At 31.8% G+C, this 17,743-nt stretch overlaps 1 protein-coding gene across 1 annotated transcript in view; it reads right to left on the bottom strand.

Annotated features, from left to right (window-relative positions):
- Window positions 1-17,743, bottom strand: part of LOC143242318 (dipeptidyl peptidase 9-like) — a 65,980-nt gene that overhangs the window by 29,903 nt on the left and 18,334 nt on the right. The window contains exons 5-10 of the mRNA XM_076485678.1: window positions 14,559-14,638; window positions 12,291-12,459; window positions 11,727-11,837; window positions 9,530-9,643; window positions 4,340-4,401; window positions 3,102-3,202 (exon numbers count right to left, since the gene is read on the bottom strand). Of these exons, the coding sequence (XP_076341793.1) occupies window positions 3,102-3,202; window positions 4,340-4,401; window positions 9,530-9,643; window positions 11,727-11,837; window positions 12,291-12,459; window positions 14,559-14,638 (637 nt within the window). The remainder of the gene's footprint in view (window positions 1-3,101; window positions 3,203-4,339; window positions 4,402-9,529; window positions 9,644-11,726; window positions 11,838-12,290; window positions 12,460-14,558; window positions 14,639-17,743) is intronic.

Here is a 17,743-nt window from a genome sequence, read left to right as displayed (position 1 = left end):
AAGAAGGGGAAATACAAACATGAAAACAATATACATAAATTTTTAAAGAATAAAGTGAAAACAAAATAGACAAACAGCTTTGTTTACAACACAAACAACTTCATGTTTTAAGTCTTGCCAAAACATAACAACACAAAGATTCTACCACACAAAAAACACCATATCAAACATTAAGATGTGTGTTTCTAGTAACAACAGCCTTCTCTGTCATACTTTCTCATTTTAAATCACAGTTTAAATGAGACATATTGGGTCCTTACCTTGTCAGCAATCAAATTACACATCCCATTAGTAAAGTAACTAAAAATAAGTACATTCTTTGATTAGATTATGTACCACACAAGTAAACTCACTGATAACAAATATACAATATCTAAGAGAAAAAAAACACTTATTAACAGAACAATACTTCCTGGTTTTCACTACTTAGTATGAATTTCAAGAAATGAAATTAGAGTAGGAATCTTGACATTTGCTGGCAGTATTCTTGTTTGACAGTACATTTAGAAATGGGCAGTATTCTTGTTTGACAGTACATCTAGTAATGGGCAGTATTCTTGTTTGACAGTACATCTAGTAATGGGCAGTATTCTTGTTTGACAGTACATCTAGTAATAGTAGTTTCTTTTCAATAAACAATAAGCCCACATAATTGCTTGTGTTGCTTAAATATAACACATTTAACAATAATATTCATTATATATACATTTTAAACACTGTATTATTCAGTGAGTTTGACAAATAAATGGCAGATCATTTTAAGTTATAGTGAATGCAAGGTAATACATGTGGAATATCACAATTTAACCTCAGGTGTTTACCACTGTTAAAGAAATTCATAATGTTGATGCATCATTGTATTTTCATGTTTACTGGAATGAGACTATGGAACACAAATATAAATTCTGGGAGGAAAGAAGCCATCTTCAGCTAAGACATCTTTACTTTTCTAATAGGTCCATTAACTACCGGAACAGAATACCTTCAGATATGGTGGATAGAGTAAATTTAAGGAAAGAACTGAGTGATAAAGATTGGGTTTGAAGTATTTATTGTTGTTGTTAAACATAGTGAATCCAGAAATCTTTCTTGTCCTGATACATTGTTATGTTTACTGAACATAGCATACATAATGGTTGGGCTTAGAATTTTCGTTGAGGGTTTTAAAAGAATATTATATAACAAACATTTTCATCAATGAAACTTGATTACAAGTTTCCCATGTTCTTCATAGTCTTAGAAGATCTTAATATTGTCTCTTTATACAAACACTAAAGCTTACACCATTTTTCTATATAATCTGGTCTGTCTAATCTACTTAATGAATGTCTCCATTTTGAGTTTCAGTAAAAACTGTTCAGACCACATGTTGTTATGATTGTTTTAAATTAAATTCTAAAAATGTACTTCACAGATAAGTGTGCACTTAATATTTGTAAAGTGCTCATTGGTCCAAATAGACCTAAAATATGACCAGTTACTGTGATTAAGGTCTAACTTTTATAACTCGCTGAGTTCACACATACATGAATAGACATATATTGGATAGACTAAAATATTTGTTTTTAATTATGTTTTAAAGGAACAAATTAATCAGACTAACTTATAAACACTCAACATCAATTTATAAACATTCCACAGATGATTTCTTTAGCTGTTTTAAATGAAATTCCACATCTTCAAACTTTCCATTAATATACATGTACCAAACCTGGGCTCAACAGTGCACAAACTATGCATTCATATATATAGAAAAAATAAAACAGCACATCTTATAACTACTGTACTCCATCTGGTCTCCACCCTGTATGATCTAGGTATCCCAATATAGAAACAAATTAAACAGCACATCTTATAACTACTGTACTCCATCTGATCTCCACCCTGTATGATCTAGGTTTCCCAATATAGAAACAAATTAAACAGCACATCTTATAATTACTGTACTCCATCTGGTCTCCACCCTGTATGATCTAGGTATCCCAATATAGAAACAAATTAAACAGCACATCTTATAACTACTGCACTCCATCTGGTCTCCACCCTGTGTGATCTAGGTTTCCCAATATAGAAACAAATAAAACAGCACATCTTACAACTACTGTACTCCATCTGGTCTCCACCCTGTATGATCTAGGTATCCCAATAGAGAAACAAATAAAACAGCACATCTTATACATACTGTACTCCATCTGGTCTCCACCCTGTATGATCTAGGTATCCCAATATAGAAACAAATTAAACAGCATATCTTATACTTTCTGTACTCCATCTGGTCTCCACCCTGTATAGAAACAAATTAAACAGCACATCTTATACTTACTGTACTCCACCTGGTCTCCACCCTGTATGATCTAGGTTTCCAATATAGAAACAAATAAAACAGCACATCTTACAACTACTGTACCCATCTGGTCTCCACCCTGTATGATCTAGGTATCCCAATACAGAAACAAATAAAACAGCACATCTTATAACTACTGTACTCCATCTGGTCTCCACCCTGTATGATCTAGGTATCCCAATATAGAAACAAATTAAACAGCATATCTTATACTTACTGTACTCCACCTGGTCTCCACCCTGTATGATCTAGGTATCCCAATATAGAAACAAATTAAACAGCACATCTTATACTTACTGTACTCCACCTGGTCTCCACCCTGTATGATCTAGGTTTCCCAATATAGAAACAAATTAAACAGCACATCTTACAACTACTGTACTCCATCTGGTCTCCACCCTGTATGATCTAGGTATCCCAATATAGAAACAAATTAAACAGCATATCTTATACTTACTGTACTCCATCTGATCTCCACCCTGTATAGAAACAAATTAAACAGCACATCTTATACTTACTGTACTCCACCTGGTCTCCACCCTGTATGATCTAGGTTTCCAAATATAGAAACAAATTAAACAGCACATCTTATAACTACTGTACCCATCTGGTCTCCACCCTGTATGATCTAGGTTTCCCAATATAGAAACAAATAAAACAGCACATCTTATAACTACTGTACTCCATCTGGTCTCCACCCTGTATGATCTAGGTATCCTAATATAGAGACAAATTAAACAGCACATCTTATACTTACTGTACTCCATCTGGAGTCCACCCTGCACGGACTAGATATTCAAATGCTGGACACAAGTTCAATAGGGATTCCTTCATCACAAGATAAGTAACATTTTCAATCTGAAATAATTAAAGAAAACAGCTCAAAATAATCTTAATGTTTAGGTAAAATAAAAGCAAATGTGTTACTGAAAGAGGTAGTCAGTGCTGTATATATAGAGGAAATAAAGTTCATCAGATATTTAGTGTACAGCCAATGCTACTGCTACATGTCTTTTAAATGTAAAGGTTATAATTCACAGTTGTGTTAGACACAAGAAGTTATCACTGAATTGTACTGATTACCTATAATTTTTTTTGTTTTTGTATATCTTATCTCCTTAATCTCAGCATTCATTCTGATTCACAGAAAGCCCACTGAGAATTAATTCAATCATTCTTAAAAATGTTCCAAGTCTTCTTTAAACAGTTCCTGTTCTTTTTTAACCTACCCTCTACGATGGTAGCGCAATTGGATGAGTGCTGTTGTGTGGGTGTGTCTGTCTACCTTTCTGCTCCAATATCTCACAATACTGATGCACAAACATTTTACACAAGATGGAAAATCACTATGGAACAGTCTTCCCTAAATTTGGTCTCCATCAAAATCATTTTGAACTGTTTTTTATAGGATGACAGGGCATTTTTGGAATTTGGGGTTAACATCAACAAGTGCCATCAGATTTGCACCAAATATCAAGGAGAATCAAATTTCATAACATTACATAAAATGATCCAAATCAGTGACCATTCTGGATCTGAGAAAGATTCTCAGAGTTTTCAGAGGTGAAATATTATGTTATCCTATATAAACATAATCTTTAAAAGAAGTAGTATGGCAATGCTATGTACCCTCTCTGGTTAATCTTGTTGTAGATGTGTTACTCACGTAGTTTCAACTTTTTAGTGAATCTAAAAGTAGTTTCAATTTTTATATCAGTGTTGGTTGTTTTAAACTTGTTGGATACATGTACTGTCCATTTAAACTGTCAAACAATATCAGTGTACTTAGTCTCAAGTTCTGGACCAATTATTTCATAGTCAACACTTCTGAACATTATTCAGTTGTCTTCCGTGACATTTTTATAATCTAATTAATGTTCGCCTTAGTATTTTCTTACATTTATTAATTACCTTAGCTAATCTAACACAGAACTCATGTAGTTATTAACAAACAATGTATAAAACAATTTGCTAATTTGAAAATACAAGACCTACCTGTCTATTGGCACTCAGTGTAAACTGTATCATTTTAAGAGTTGACTTGGCATTTGGAGTTCCTGTAACAAAATAAAAACTGTATCTGTAACCACCAAGATAGACTACATCTGTAACCAACAAGATAGACTGCATCTGTAACCAACAAGATAAACTGGATCTGTAACCAACAAGATAAACTGGATCTGTAACCAACAAGATAGACTGCATCTATAACCAACAAGATACACTGTATCTATAACCAACAAGATAGACAATATCTATAACCAACAAGATAAACTGTATCTATAACCAACAAGATAAACTGTATCTATAACCAACAAGATAAACTGTATCTATAACCAACAAGATAAACTGTATCTATAACCAACAAGATAAACTGTATCTATAACCAACAAGATAAACTGTATCTATAACCAACAAGATAAACTGCATCTGTAACCAACAAGATAAACTGTATCTGTAACCAACAAGATAAACTGTATCTGTAACCAACAAGATAGACTATATCTATAACCAACAAGATAAACTGTATCTATAAATAAAAAAAAAACACCACCATTAAAATTCTAAAAGCTGACAATGGTAATACTACTGTAATTATGAATCACACAGAAAACGTAAACAAAACAAACATCATTTCATAAGATAAGAAATTTAACCCCATCCCAAACAAAACACACTATAAACAACTCAACAAAACTGTCATAAATAAATAAAGACAACTTGATTACTGGATTATTTTTATCTAATGAAAATTGACTCATGTTAAAGTGCTAATTCTTTCTATACCATTACACAATATAAACTTCAACAGTATGGTAATATTTCACTGATCAATGTTGACAATTGAATGAGCCAAGGTGAGAATACTTATCTTTCTTTAGAATTCCATACACTTGTACCAAGGACATGTCAAAAGGGTTCTGCTTGAATGAACAAACACACTGATAAAATTTAGGACCTGAAGTAACTGTTATGGTACACTATGCATTGTCTTAACTATAAATAAAAAAGCTAGCATATGGTGCTAGCGTATTAACTGGAAAAAATCAGTTTAATATCACTCCACAAATAAACCTTGGTAAAAACAGTTTTAACAAAAAGTGTAGAGAATTGTCAACAGAATAATTGGTTCACATAAAATCTTTACATAATACTAGTTGGACTCTCACAAATTGTTGGAGACTTGAAATATTCCACAAACAATGTCAACTACATCCTGGATTGTGAGATTGAGATAGATAAATTTGAAAATAGGAAAAGAGGAGAGAGAACACCTAAACTTAATGATACTGATGTCAAGTATCTTTGTTTATGCAGCCATCAGGACAGAAGGAAAACTGCTACTGATCTCAAGCATGAGATAAACAACCATGTACTACATGACAGAAAGGTGTCCAGATATACAGCCAAGAAGACTCGACAAGAATGGAATATTTGGTCATACAGCAGTTAAAAAACTTTACTTTGATCTACAAATATTGTTAGAAAGTGAAATTTGTTAAAAAGTACAAAAAATGGACTGTTGATGATTGGTGTTATGGATGGATGAGTCCAAATTTGAAATATTTGGTTCAAAGTGTGGATTGTATATCCAGTAGAAGGAAGGTGAAAGATACTTACCTCAATACATAGCACCTACCATGAAACACGAGTGAGGCAGTGTGATAGTTTGGGGTGTTTATCTGCTGAGGCAACAGGAGATATTTGTAAAATAGATGAAATAATGGACCAGCAGATGTACCATCTGATACATCATGGTATACCTAGTGGTTTGTGTATTCTTGGTAAATGATTCTACTATTGAGAGGTCGATGACCCAAATACACCCCAACCTATACAGAAATTACTTAGTTAAGAAAGAAGCTGCTGAAGTTGTTCAAATGATACAATGGCCCAAACAGAACCCTGATCTCAGTCCAGTGGAGCAGATCTGGAATTCTACAAATCAAAAGTACTTTCAAAGAAACTTTATCAGAGTGTATCACACAGATTTGGAATAAAATTCCTAAGGACAATTTGATTAAATATGTTTAAACAGTGCCTGAAAGATTGTGTGTAGTGATTAAACCAAGAGGGAGACACACAAAATATGAACTGTTTGCTGAACTCAAACACTTTCACCAAGTTTCTGTTGTACTAAATATGAAGATTAATAACATTTTGATGTTCCTTTGTGATTTATCTTCCATTGTTCTTTAAAAGTAGCTTTACTTTTTTAACTTTTTCCTAACACTTTTGCACAGTACTACATATTATCCACTTATGATTCATTTAGTAAATACATAGCCTGGGTCCTCATACATAACATCTGCAGGCTCCTTTTTTTAAAAGATATCATTAATTTCAGGAGCACACTAAACCAATTAAATCTTAACAACTTAATTACTAGTTCTGATGTCACTTTTCACCAAAGTTCCAGTCAGGAAAGTTTTAATATTAAACATAATTTCTAACATAATGACCACAGTCATTTAACTGACATCCCCAGGACACTTGTTGTTTCCTTCTTAGAATTCACAACAGCAACAAAAACCAAGTTAATTTTCTCAACAAAAACTTTCATCAAAGAGATGATTTAAACACAGACAATCTTGTTTTAGCTGTTCTCACCAATATCTTTAAGACTCAGTTTGAAATACAAGCCATACAATCCACACTTTGGATTGACACAAAAATGTCTTTGACACTTTTGTTGGTTTCATTTCTAACAAACATGTAAACACTTTCTATAAACACATAAACTCCATTTCCCCAAGGTTAAATTCATCAATGAACAAGAAAATAGTTGGTTGGTTGGTTGATTTAGTGTTTTATGGCACAAAGCACCTAGATGTGCCAAACATCTGGTAACAAGTTAAAGTAAATTTAGTAAAATTCATAAAAGGAAATTAAAGAAAAACAAAACAAAGTTTAAAAAAACGTAAATATCAAAAAACCAATGTTTACATCTAGTCTACAACAGTAAGAGATAAACTATAGTAATACAAATTGTAAAGGACTTTCTGCAGCATAACTGTAATTATCATAACTCACCAGGACGCCTAACGAGTATTTCAAACAGCAACGTCAATCACCTGAAGTTGGCCTTTCCAGTCCTGATTTCAAGTTATTTGACGTTACAGCCATTTTCTAATTTTAAATCAAACTAGATAAGCTTTGGTTCTTAAAGGGGAATCACATTAAAAAAAGTCTAATGTATAAATTAATAAATGTAAATACCATTAAAAAGATTAATGGCCTTTATAAAACTAGAAACATTTCAAGATGGACAGTGTCACCATCACTAACAACACTGTCTAACATTACAGATAAACCTTGCGACACAACATTTCAGAGTTGTAATGACAGCAAGAAAGTAAAATGTGGCTTATTGTGACCTGAGTGTTACACAAACTACACTGGTATATCAGTTCCAGATTAAAAAAAAAAAGAGTTACAAACTGTGATCAATGTGTAGTCTAGTTAGAACAACTTCCTCTTTCCGATCCTAACGAAAGCAAGATGACCAAAATCCAATACAAGGTTTTATTTGGAAAAGCTTGTTTTCGGGTTGCTCACTCCAAGTCGACTGCTAGCTGGCACAGAGCTGAGCTTTGAATATAGGACCATAGTCCATGTATGGGACAGGCACAGCAGTGATAGTGCCAGAGCGGATAGACTTAACTGTAGTGTCGGCGAGCTGCTCCCCACGAATACCAATGTGGCCTGGTACCCAGAAAAAACTGGATAGAAGTAGATATTAAAGAGAAATGGGCCATTCGGTTTTGAATATCGGGGAGAACAGGGTGTGAACCAAGGTGAAGCAATTCCAGGGCCAGGAGATAACTATGCAAGTCACTATAAATAGTGCAGTTTGAGACTTTTCTTCTATGTGATCCAGGACAGTGAACACAGAAGCTATAGAGGGGATTCTGTGCACAACCACCAAACCACAACAAACCATGGCAGAGCCCACACAGTCACCTGATTTTGAACCATCTGTATAAATAGGAACTGAAGGATGGTTCAAAAGATGTTCAACAAATAACAGACATTATTTCTAATTGGGAGTGTCTGTTTTTCTCAGATGACTTAAAGATAGGTCACATCTGGGGACTGTAACAAGCAATGGTGAGATGGACTGACCAGTGGATACAGCAATGTTATCCAAGGACAGACCCAATTCATCCAACTGCGCCTTGATACAAAGGCCAAGAGGAGCAAGAGCAGTTCACCTTTTCTGAAAAATATGGCCAACAAAGGAAGGAAAACACAACCCCAGGTGGAATACTTTGGTAAAGAACAAAGTGTCAAAGCATATACAGTGGAACCCCTCTAAGCAGCCACCCCTCAGATTCGGTCATTCAATCACAGTCCCTTTTTTTTCCTCCATTTACCCCCATGTTAAAGTGTTTTTCCCTCTAATCAGGCCAGTTTGTCTCAGTCTCAAAGGTGGATGCTTTAGAGGGGTTCCACTGTAGTGAAGACAGTTGCAAACAGTGGAGGTACAAAGAAGGTTCATGAGACTATGTATAAGCTCTGAACTGGAGAAGTGCAGAGAGCCCCAGTGCAGAACCCGAAGTCCTTGATGATGAATGGGGTGCAGCATCTTTAAGGCTGAGGGTTCTGTTACAGCCATAGACCAGTGATACATAGTCAAGTTTCAATCGAATAAGAACAAGATATATCTTTAGCATAGAACATCGATCCACTCCCCAAGTGGTGGAAGAGAGGACACGAAGGATGTTCAGTGCTCTTGTACATTTGACCCGTAGCTGCTTGACGTGTGATATAAAGGTCAGCTTACGGTCAAAGACAAGTCTCAAGAACTTTGTCTCATGAACCACAGGTAGCACAACTTTGCCGATACAGAGTTCAGGATTGGGGTGAACACCTCATTATCAGCAAAAGTGCATTCAAATGGTTTCAGAGAAAGAGAGGTTAAATTCAACACATAGCAAATTGTTAGAACAGGACATTTTTTTCCTAATTTATATAAATCCAATATGTTGTGTATACTTACAGTAAGATGTCTCTCCTAACCTATAGGGATCTATTATGTTGTGTATTGTTACATTAAGACGTTTCTCCTGACCTATATAGATCCAATGTTGTGTATTGTTACAGTAAGACGTCTGCTTTAACCTATTGAAATCCAATTTTCCTTGAAAGAAAAATAATTTTCCAAAGTTTATGGTAAGTTACCTGCACGAGGAAACCTAAATTTTTCCACTCCCCTGTCATCAGACGGTGGTAAATGAAGAATTTCTACATCACTCTCATCCACTTCTTCATAGAGGATACGATACACACCAACTCCTACAAAAAATAAAAACACTTTCAGTTTGCACAACAAAGGTGTCATAGTAATGGAACGTCCTTCTGAAACATGTTAATGTCACTCACAAACAAGAAAGTACAAATTATAGAAAATTAATGAGTGAAAGGTCAAGTCACTGAACTAATGAACTGTTTTTCACTAGCTTTTCAAAAACTGAGCAAAAGTGAAAATATGGAGAAATACAAATGAACAACTTGACCTTTCCAGTGTTGTTCTGGCAAAATTCTAGAGGTGATTTAATGGTCTAGAAAAGTTCTGAGCACCTTGATTTCTTTTCCAGAATGAATATAATCTACAATGTTTCTAGACATTGTTACTTGCCACGTTCACTCCATTCTTGCCTGTCACGATCACCCATTCTTGCCTATCATGTTAACTCCAAAATGCTGTTTTTTCACTTACAGAAGGCAAATTCAAAGTCAACAACCTCTTACTTTCCAAACTGAAGTAAAATACAGAATAATTACTCCACTTACTTCCTTGAAGACACAATCACTGGTAGTTTTAGATAAGGGTTCAAATAAAATGAACAATCAGTACATCAACAAAGAAAAACATAAGTCACGAAAACCTTCCAATCCCAAAAAGAATAAAGTTAAAAGAATGAATACAAAAATTAAATAAAAACTGGACAATTAGAATCCTTCTCATTGTCTTCAGTATGTAGTTTATTGTCACCAAGTTCAGAATATGATGTTTATTTAACTCTAAATGCAACCAACTGTTCAAGGAAATTACTTAGAAAATTCAAATGTATCCAGTATATAATGAGTAATTGAATGCAGCAAATAAACATATGCATACAGGAAGGTCAAAGTGCATGCCGTGACCGTTTATATAGAGTTACATACAAAACTTAATTAAAGAACTTTGCTCTCAAAATACATCAATAACTTGGTATCAAAACAGAGTTCATAATTCAAGTTTTATTTCTCACTTTAAAAGTAAATATTTAAATACAGTTTCAATTTTCTTTATCTTTACTTTTAAAAGTAAATATTTAAATACAGTTTCAATTTTCTTTATCTAAAATACCCATTTTAGGTTTTATTTCTTCCCTTATATAATTTTCTTACATGTCCAACAAATTATAAACACAATGTGCCAAAAAGAGAAACACAGTTCCATCAATCTTCTTCCTTCACTGATATATAATAATAAAAAAAAGGTTTAAACTCACATGGAACTCTCTTCCCATGTCATTTCATAAAATGTCAATAATTCCCTTGAAGTGTCTACCAGGTTATTTACAACTAACAGAAAGTGGAATTTTATATTACAACATTCTTTATATGATTATCTGTTTTCCATCCCATAAGTAAACATTTATTACATTACACAACAAAAAAGTTAATTAAACTTAAATTACTCAAAATGTATAACAAGTTGTGATCTGAACAACTGTTTGCACTAAGTTCTCCTGCTGTGGTTAAATACCTGTCACACACACAGACTAAAAGGAATTGTACAACAATAAACTTAAAAGTAGGCAGATGTGGAAATGTTAGACAAGTTGTTTTATAAATACCTGTCACACACACAGACTAAAAGGAATTGTACAGCAATAAACTTAAAAGTAGGCAGATGTGGAAATGTTAGACAAGTTGTTTTATAAATAGTTGTCATTGTTACAATCTAGAGAAGAAAAATGTATTACTGACTTTACTTTGTGTTTTTAATTTTTTGTTTCATAATTTTATTACCATTAGAGTTAGTTTCAGAAAACAAGACAGTTTTCAATATTCACTCAAAAGTTCATTAGATTATGGAAATCATAAGTTGAAAATAAGCATTTTTTATTCAGTCACTGTTTCAGTGAAGGCTTGATAATTTCAGACAAATCTTTAGAAAATAAACAACAGACTTGTAATGTTCACTACAAATTTTGCCAACATTTGTGAAAATATAGCTAGTACATTAAGAGTCATAGCATGTATAGTTTCATGGTGAATGGAAAGCTAAATTATAAAGATCAAATTGATGAGTCATAGCATGTATAGTTTCATGGTGAATGGAAAGCTAAATTATAAAGATCAAATTGATGGTTCAATTAATATTTACCTTGAGCACAAACAGGTTGCCACCAATAGCCAGTATATCTACTAAACTCTTCTTGGGTGACATAACATGGTATTCCTGCACTGATGGGATCAACACTGAGGTCTCCATACCCTAACAACAAAAAACTCTTTAAGTAGTTTTATATGACAGCATTTATATTTAAATTTAAAAATAGCTAGGTATACTTTTATAAGTATATACAAATAGTAGTTTTAGATATTACAAATATATATCTGTTCCTTATTCATGGTACTGGCTACGTGTTCCATCAATATCTAATGTTAACAATATTTTTAATTAGTAAATATTCAGAGTAGAACATAACTTTTGAAACTCAGTATAATATATTAAAAATAAACTTTAAAACTATCTAACTATGAACACTTAATAAAAAATAAACACTCAAAAAATAGCCTTTCAAGATTTTAATGCTATAATTTAGAAATCAAAATTTTACCAGTTTACAAAATAGCTGACAAATAACACACTCAGAAAAACCCTTGAATTTAGTAAAAAGCTAAATTTTAGATATTGCTTCTTATAAAATATACAGAAATTTCACACCTTTTCTACAAAATGTAAGTCGTAATTCACAAGATGAAGCTAACTGATGCACCCATAAATCACAGTTGTAGACATAGGCCACGAGATCTGGGTTCGAAGGGCACATCTGAGGGTTAAGTTTAGCACCAGTGATACTACTGTTAAGTTCTCTTGGAAATAATGGAGGAATCTGAAAGGTTAACATAAAAACACACATGCTGTATAATTACATGAGTTTTTATACCATAATAGTAGGGAAAAAAAAAAGGTTTAATATTTAATATAAAAAAACACAACAGAATCCAACCACAACTGTTCAACTGTTCTCTGGTTTAAAAAAGCACTACAGACTCCAACCACAACTGTTCAACTGTTCTCTGGTTTAAAAAACACAACAGAATCCAACCACAACTGTTCAACTGTTCTCTGGTTTAAAAACCACAACAGTTCAACTGTTCTCTGGTTTAAAAAACACAACATACTCCAACCACAACTGTTCAACTGTTCTCTGGTTTAAAAAACACAACAGAATCCAACCACAACTGTTCAACTGTTCTCTGGTTTAAAAAACACAACAGACTCCAACCACAACTGTCATTTCTCTGGTTCAATAGAACACATAACTATAGTAGATCTGTTTTCATTTACCATTTACTATACACAGAATTATTTTATTGCATTTACGAAGACAGAGCTAACACAGACTAGTATCACTATATTTTTATGTAATTATGTAAAGAACTAACATGAGCCTAGACACATTTAATTGTAAGGTGATCACATTCAAACCTAAGTAATATAATCTTATTACCTACTATATTACATACAGTTAATACAAACTATATTACATACAGTTAATACCAACAGAAACATGCTATAACTGTAATATTTTCACTCCATAATATAACAGTTACATTTTCAGTTTTACGATAACTTACATTAAACATATACTTTTAAGTTATAAAAACTGTGACAACTACAAAATAGTTACAAGGTTGGTCCCAAGCCCATGTTGTAAGAGTTGACCACAATTATAGTAGCTTTCTGTACTCATAATGTTTCACTGTAAGTGACTGATATGCTTGTTTCCAATGTGTATTCTGCACTTGAAGTTTCATATCTGTGAACTCTCCAGTATATGTACTAATAATTACTTTTCATGTGCTTTATAAAATTAGTAAATCTGTAACACTAACTACCATTTTCATGACTAATTTTGAGCCCAGAAAGTTACTATAATTGTAGTCAACTTTTTCAGCATGGGCTTGGGACCAAATGTTTTCAAATGTTTCTGGTGTAACATCCAGATGGTTATCAAATGTTCCTTATGTAACGTCCAGATGGTTATCAAGTGTTTCTCATATAACGTCCAGGTGGTTATCAAATGTTTCTTACATAACATCCAAATAGTTATCAGATTTTAGTCTACATAGCATAATATTATGAGATTTATATATATATTTATTACATTAACCTTCCAGTTGTGCCTGGCTAACATCACAGAACCTGTATTGACATGGTTTGCACTATGTTACCATATCCAATACTATAAAACTGACCTTTTGTCTTTACAAACCAACCCTGTCTTGGCTGGGTTTTAATGGACCAGTATTTGGTAAAATACAGTCACATTTCAATTATAAACTGTATATGTATATGGTTATTTCTATTTAGAATTGATTGATTGATTTATGGCTCAAAGCAGCTAGGCTATCTGCGTCAAACGTCCAGTAAAAAGGTAAAAAGAAATCAAATATGGTAAAATACATAAAAGGGAATGAAGGTAAAACAAAATTCTATTTAGAAACCAGTTCTTAAACTTACTTTTCTTAATGCATAAAAGAGTAAATAAAGTAAAGCCAAGAACTTTATCTTCTAGCTTTGACCTTTGACCCACTTGAAACAGAAATGTATCTAGGATGGCTGGTATGGATTAACACTTTTACTGATAAAGCAGAGAACAATGTTTCAACCTGAAGATGACCTAAAAGGTCAAAACATTGTTCTCTGTTTATCAATAAAAGTGATAATATCCATACCAGCCATTCTGAGCTACTGACCTTTGAACTTGTTTGCTGCTTGACATAGGATGGAAAGCCTTATAAAATTTTGCACATGAAGGATGTGAAACAAAGTAATTGTTTTAAGTTTTAGATATATATATCCAAAAGGTCATCAAATGCTATAATAATACTACATAATTCCACTATAATTTAACACACTTAGTAACTAAGCTGCATCTGGGTCTACAAAAAATGAAATATGAAGCACACTAAACATTCAACTTACCACTTTGACCTTTTGTATCAAATGAACGAAATGATGTTGTAACACTAGAATGTGGTTGAGAAAGCCACTAGCAAAACATTCTGGGCATTTAATTGGCTATTCACGTGCTATAGACAGAAGTAAACGTATATAAGGGAGCATTACCAAAAATGAGAAATATCCCAGCAAGTATAAAAGATTGGAGTTCTTGTCTGAGAGGTGTTAACTTGAAGGTGACCTAAGAAGGTCAAAACATAGTTCTGTACTTTATTTTAATTAAAGTGCTTAAGAATAAAAGTTCGATATTCAAAAGTATGTGAAAAGAAACATGTTACTGGTATACTCAAGAAAATACAGCAAACAAAACTGAAACCAATTTAATTATTGTTTGTTTTCTCAGAGTAATGGTCAAAAATTAAGACATCTTTCAAATGAAACAACTTTCATTGTAGCTTTCACCCTATCATGTATACATATAAAAATTCCATATATGAAATGATTATTTATGACATTCACAGTTGATTAAATAGACAGGATGATACTGTTATTAGTAGCACTCAAATCTGTTAGTCAAGAAGAAATTACCTAGCAACTATCTGTTAGAGTCTTCACAAGTTAAAATTACAGCCCCACAATCTGCTCTAGTTACATCTAAATGTTTCTTATCCTTTAAACCCAAAACCTAGCATTAATTATGCTAAATAACAGTTAATGTTATATAAATATAAACAGTTCTTAGCTTCATTTGTTTTTAACACGGTGTTTCAACTACTGAACCAGCACATGTAGCTGTGGAAAATATCTGACAAATTACTCCCTTATAAACTTAGATAACACATTAGAACTTTTCAAAATAATGTAGTCAGGAAATATGTGACCACAACAGTATTCTAAAACTATACAGTTTTTATCTCAATAACTTGCAAACATACAAATGTTTCAGTGTTTGTGAATAACCACTTCTACCACAACACAATTATGCATCAGAAAAATACAAGTATCATTCAGTAAAACATTAAAAGTGATCCAATCTTTCCATACTATGATTCTTAAAACCTGTACATAAAAAGAATGTTGGAATTTCTTCTCCAGTGATAAATTAATGCAACAATAAAACAATAAGTTATACAGAACAATATCTATATCAGCTAACATGATTACAAACATAACAATAAAACAATAAGTTATATGGAACAATACACTATAACAGCTAACATGATTACAAACATAACAATAAAACACTAAGTTATACAGAACAATATCTATATCAGCTAATATGAATACAAACATAACAATAAAACACTAAGTTATAAAGAACAATATCTATATCAGCTAACATGATTACAAACATAACAATAAAACACTATGTTATATGGAACAATATCTATATCAGCTAACATGATTACAAACATAACAATAAAACACTATGTTATATGGAACAATATCTATATCAGCTAACATGATTACAAACATAACAATAAAACACTAATTTATATGGAACAATATCTATATCAGCTAACATGATTACAAACATAACAATAAAACACTAAGTTATAAAGAACAATATCTATATCAGCTAACATGATTACAAACATAACAATAAAACACTAAGTTATACAGAACAATATCTATATCAGCTAACATGATTACAAACATAACAATAAAACACTAAGTTATACAGAACAATACCTATATCAGCTAACATGATTACAAACATAACAATAAAACACTAAGTTATACAGAACAATATCTATATCAGCTAACACAATTACAAACATAACAATAAAACACTAAGTTATAATGGAACAATATCTATATCAGCTAACATAATTACAAACATAACAATAAAACACTAAGTTATACAGAACAATACCTTTTTCAGCTAACATGATTACAAACATAACCATAAAACACTATGTTATACAGAACAATATCTATATCAGCTAATATGATTACAAACATAACAATAAAACACTAAGTTATACAGAACAATATCTATATCAGCTAACATGATTACAAACATAACAATAAAACACTATCAAGTTATATGGAACAATATCTATATCAGCTAATATGATTACAAACATAACCATAAAACACTATGTTATACAGAACAATATCCATATCAGCTAATATGATTACAAACATAACAATAAAACACTAAGTTATAAGGAACAATATCTATATCAGCTAACATGATTACAAACATAACAATAAAACAATAAGTTATACAGAACAATACCTATATCAGCTAACATGATTACAAACATAACAAAAAAACACTATGTTATACAGAACAATACCTATATCAACTAACATGATTACAAACATAACAATAAAACACTATGTTATACAGAACAATATCTAGATCAGCTAATATGATTACAAACATAATAATAAAACACTAAGTTATACAGAACAATATCTATATCAGCTAACATGATTACAAATATAACAATAAAACAATAAGTTATATGGAACAACATCTGTATCAACTAACATGATTACAAACATAACAATAAAACAATAAGTTATACAGAACAATACCTATATCAGCTAACATGATTACAAACATAACAATAAAACACTATGTTATACAGAACAATATCTAGATCAGCTAACATGATTACAAACATAACAATAAAACAATAAGTTATATGGAACAACATCTGTATCAACTAACATGATTACAAACATAACAATAAAACAATAAGTTATACAGAACAATACCTATATCAGCTAATATGATTACAAACATAACAATAAAACAATAAGTTATACAGAACAATACCTATATCAGCTAACATGATTACAAACATAACAATAAAAACACTATGTTGTACAGAACAATACCTATATCAACTAACATGATTACAAACATAACAATAAAAACACTATGTTATACACAGAACAATATCTAGATCAGCTAATATGATTACAAACATAACAATAAAACACTAAGTTATACAGAACAATATCTATATCAGCTAACATGATTACAAATATAACAATAAAACACAAAGTTATATGGAACAATATCTGTATCAGCTAACATGATTACAAACATAACAATAAAACAATAAGTTATATGTAAAACAACATCTTGTATCAACAAACCCATGATTACAAACATAACAATAAAACAATAAGTTATATGGAACAACATCTGTATCAACTAACATGATTACAAACATAACAATAAAACA

This window comes from Tachypleus tridentatus, unplaced genomic scaffold (genome assembly GCF_004210375.1).
Source record: "Tachypleus tridentatus isolate NWPU-2018 unplaced genomic scaffold, ASM421037v1 Hic_cluster_2, whole genome shotgun sequence".
In the NCBI taxonomy this organism is placed as follows: domain Eukaryota; kingdom Metazoa; phylum Arthropoda; class Merostomata; order Xiphosura; family Limulidae; genus Tachypleus; species Tachypleus tridentatus.
The sequence above is the reverse complement of the archived record's forward strand: the minus strand, read 5'-3'. Positions and strand labels throughout refer to the sequence as shown.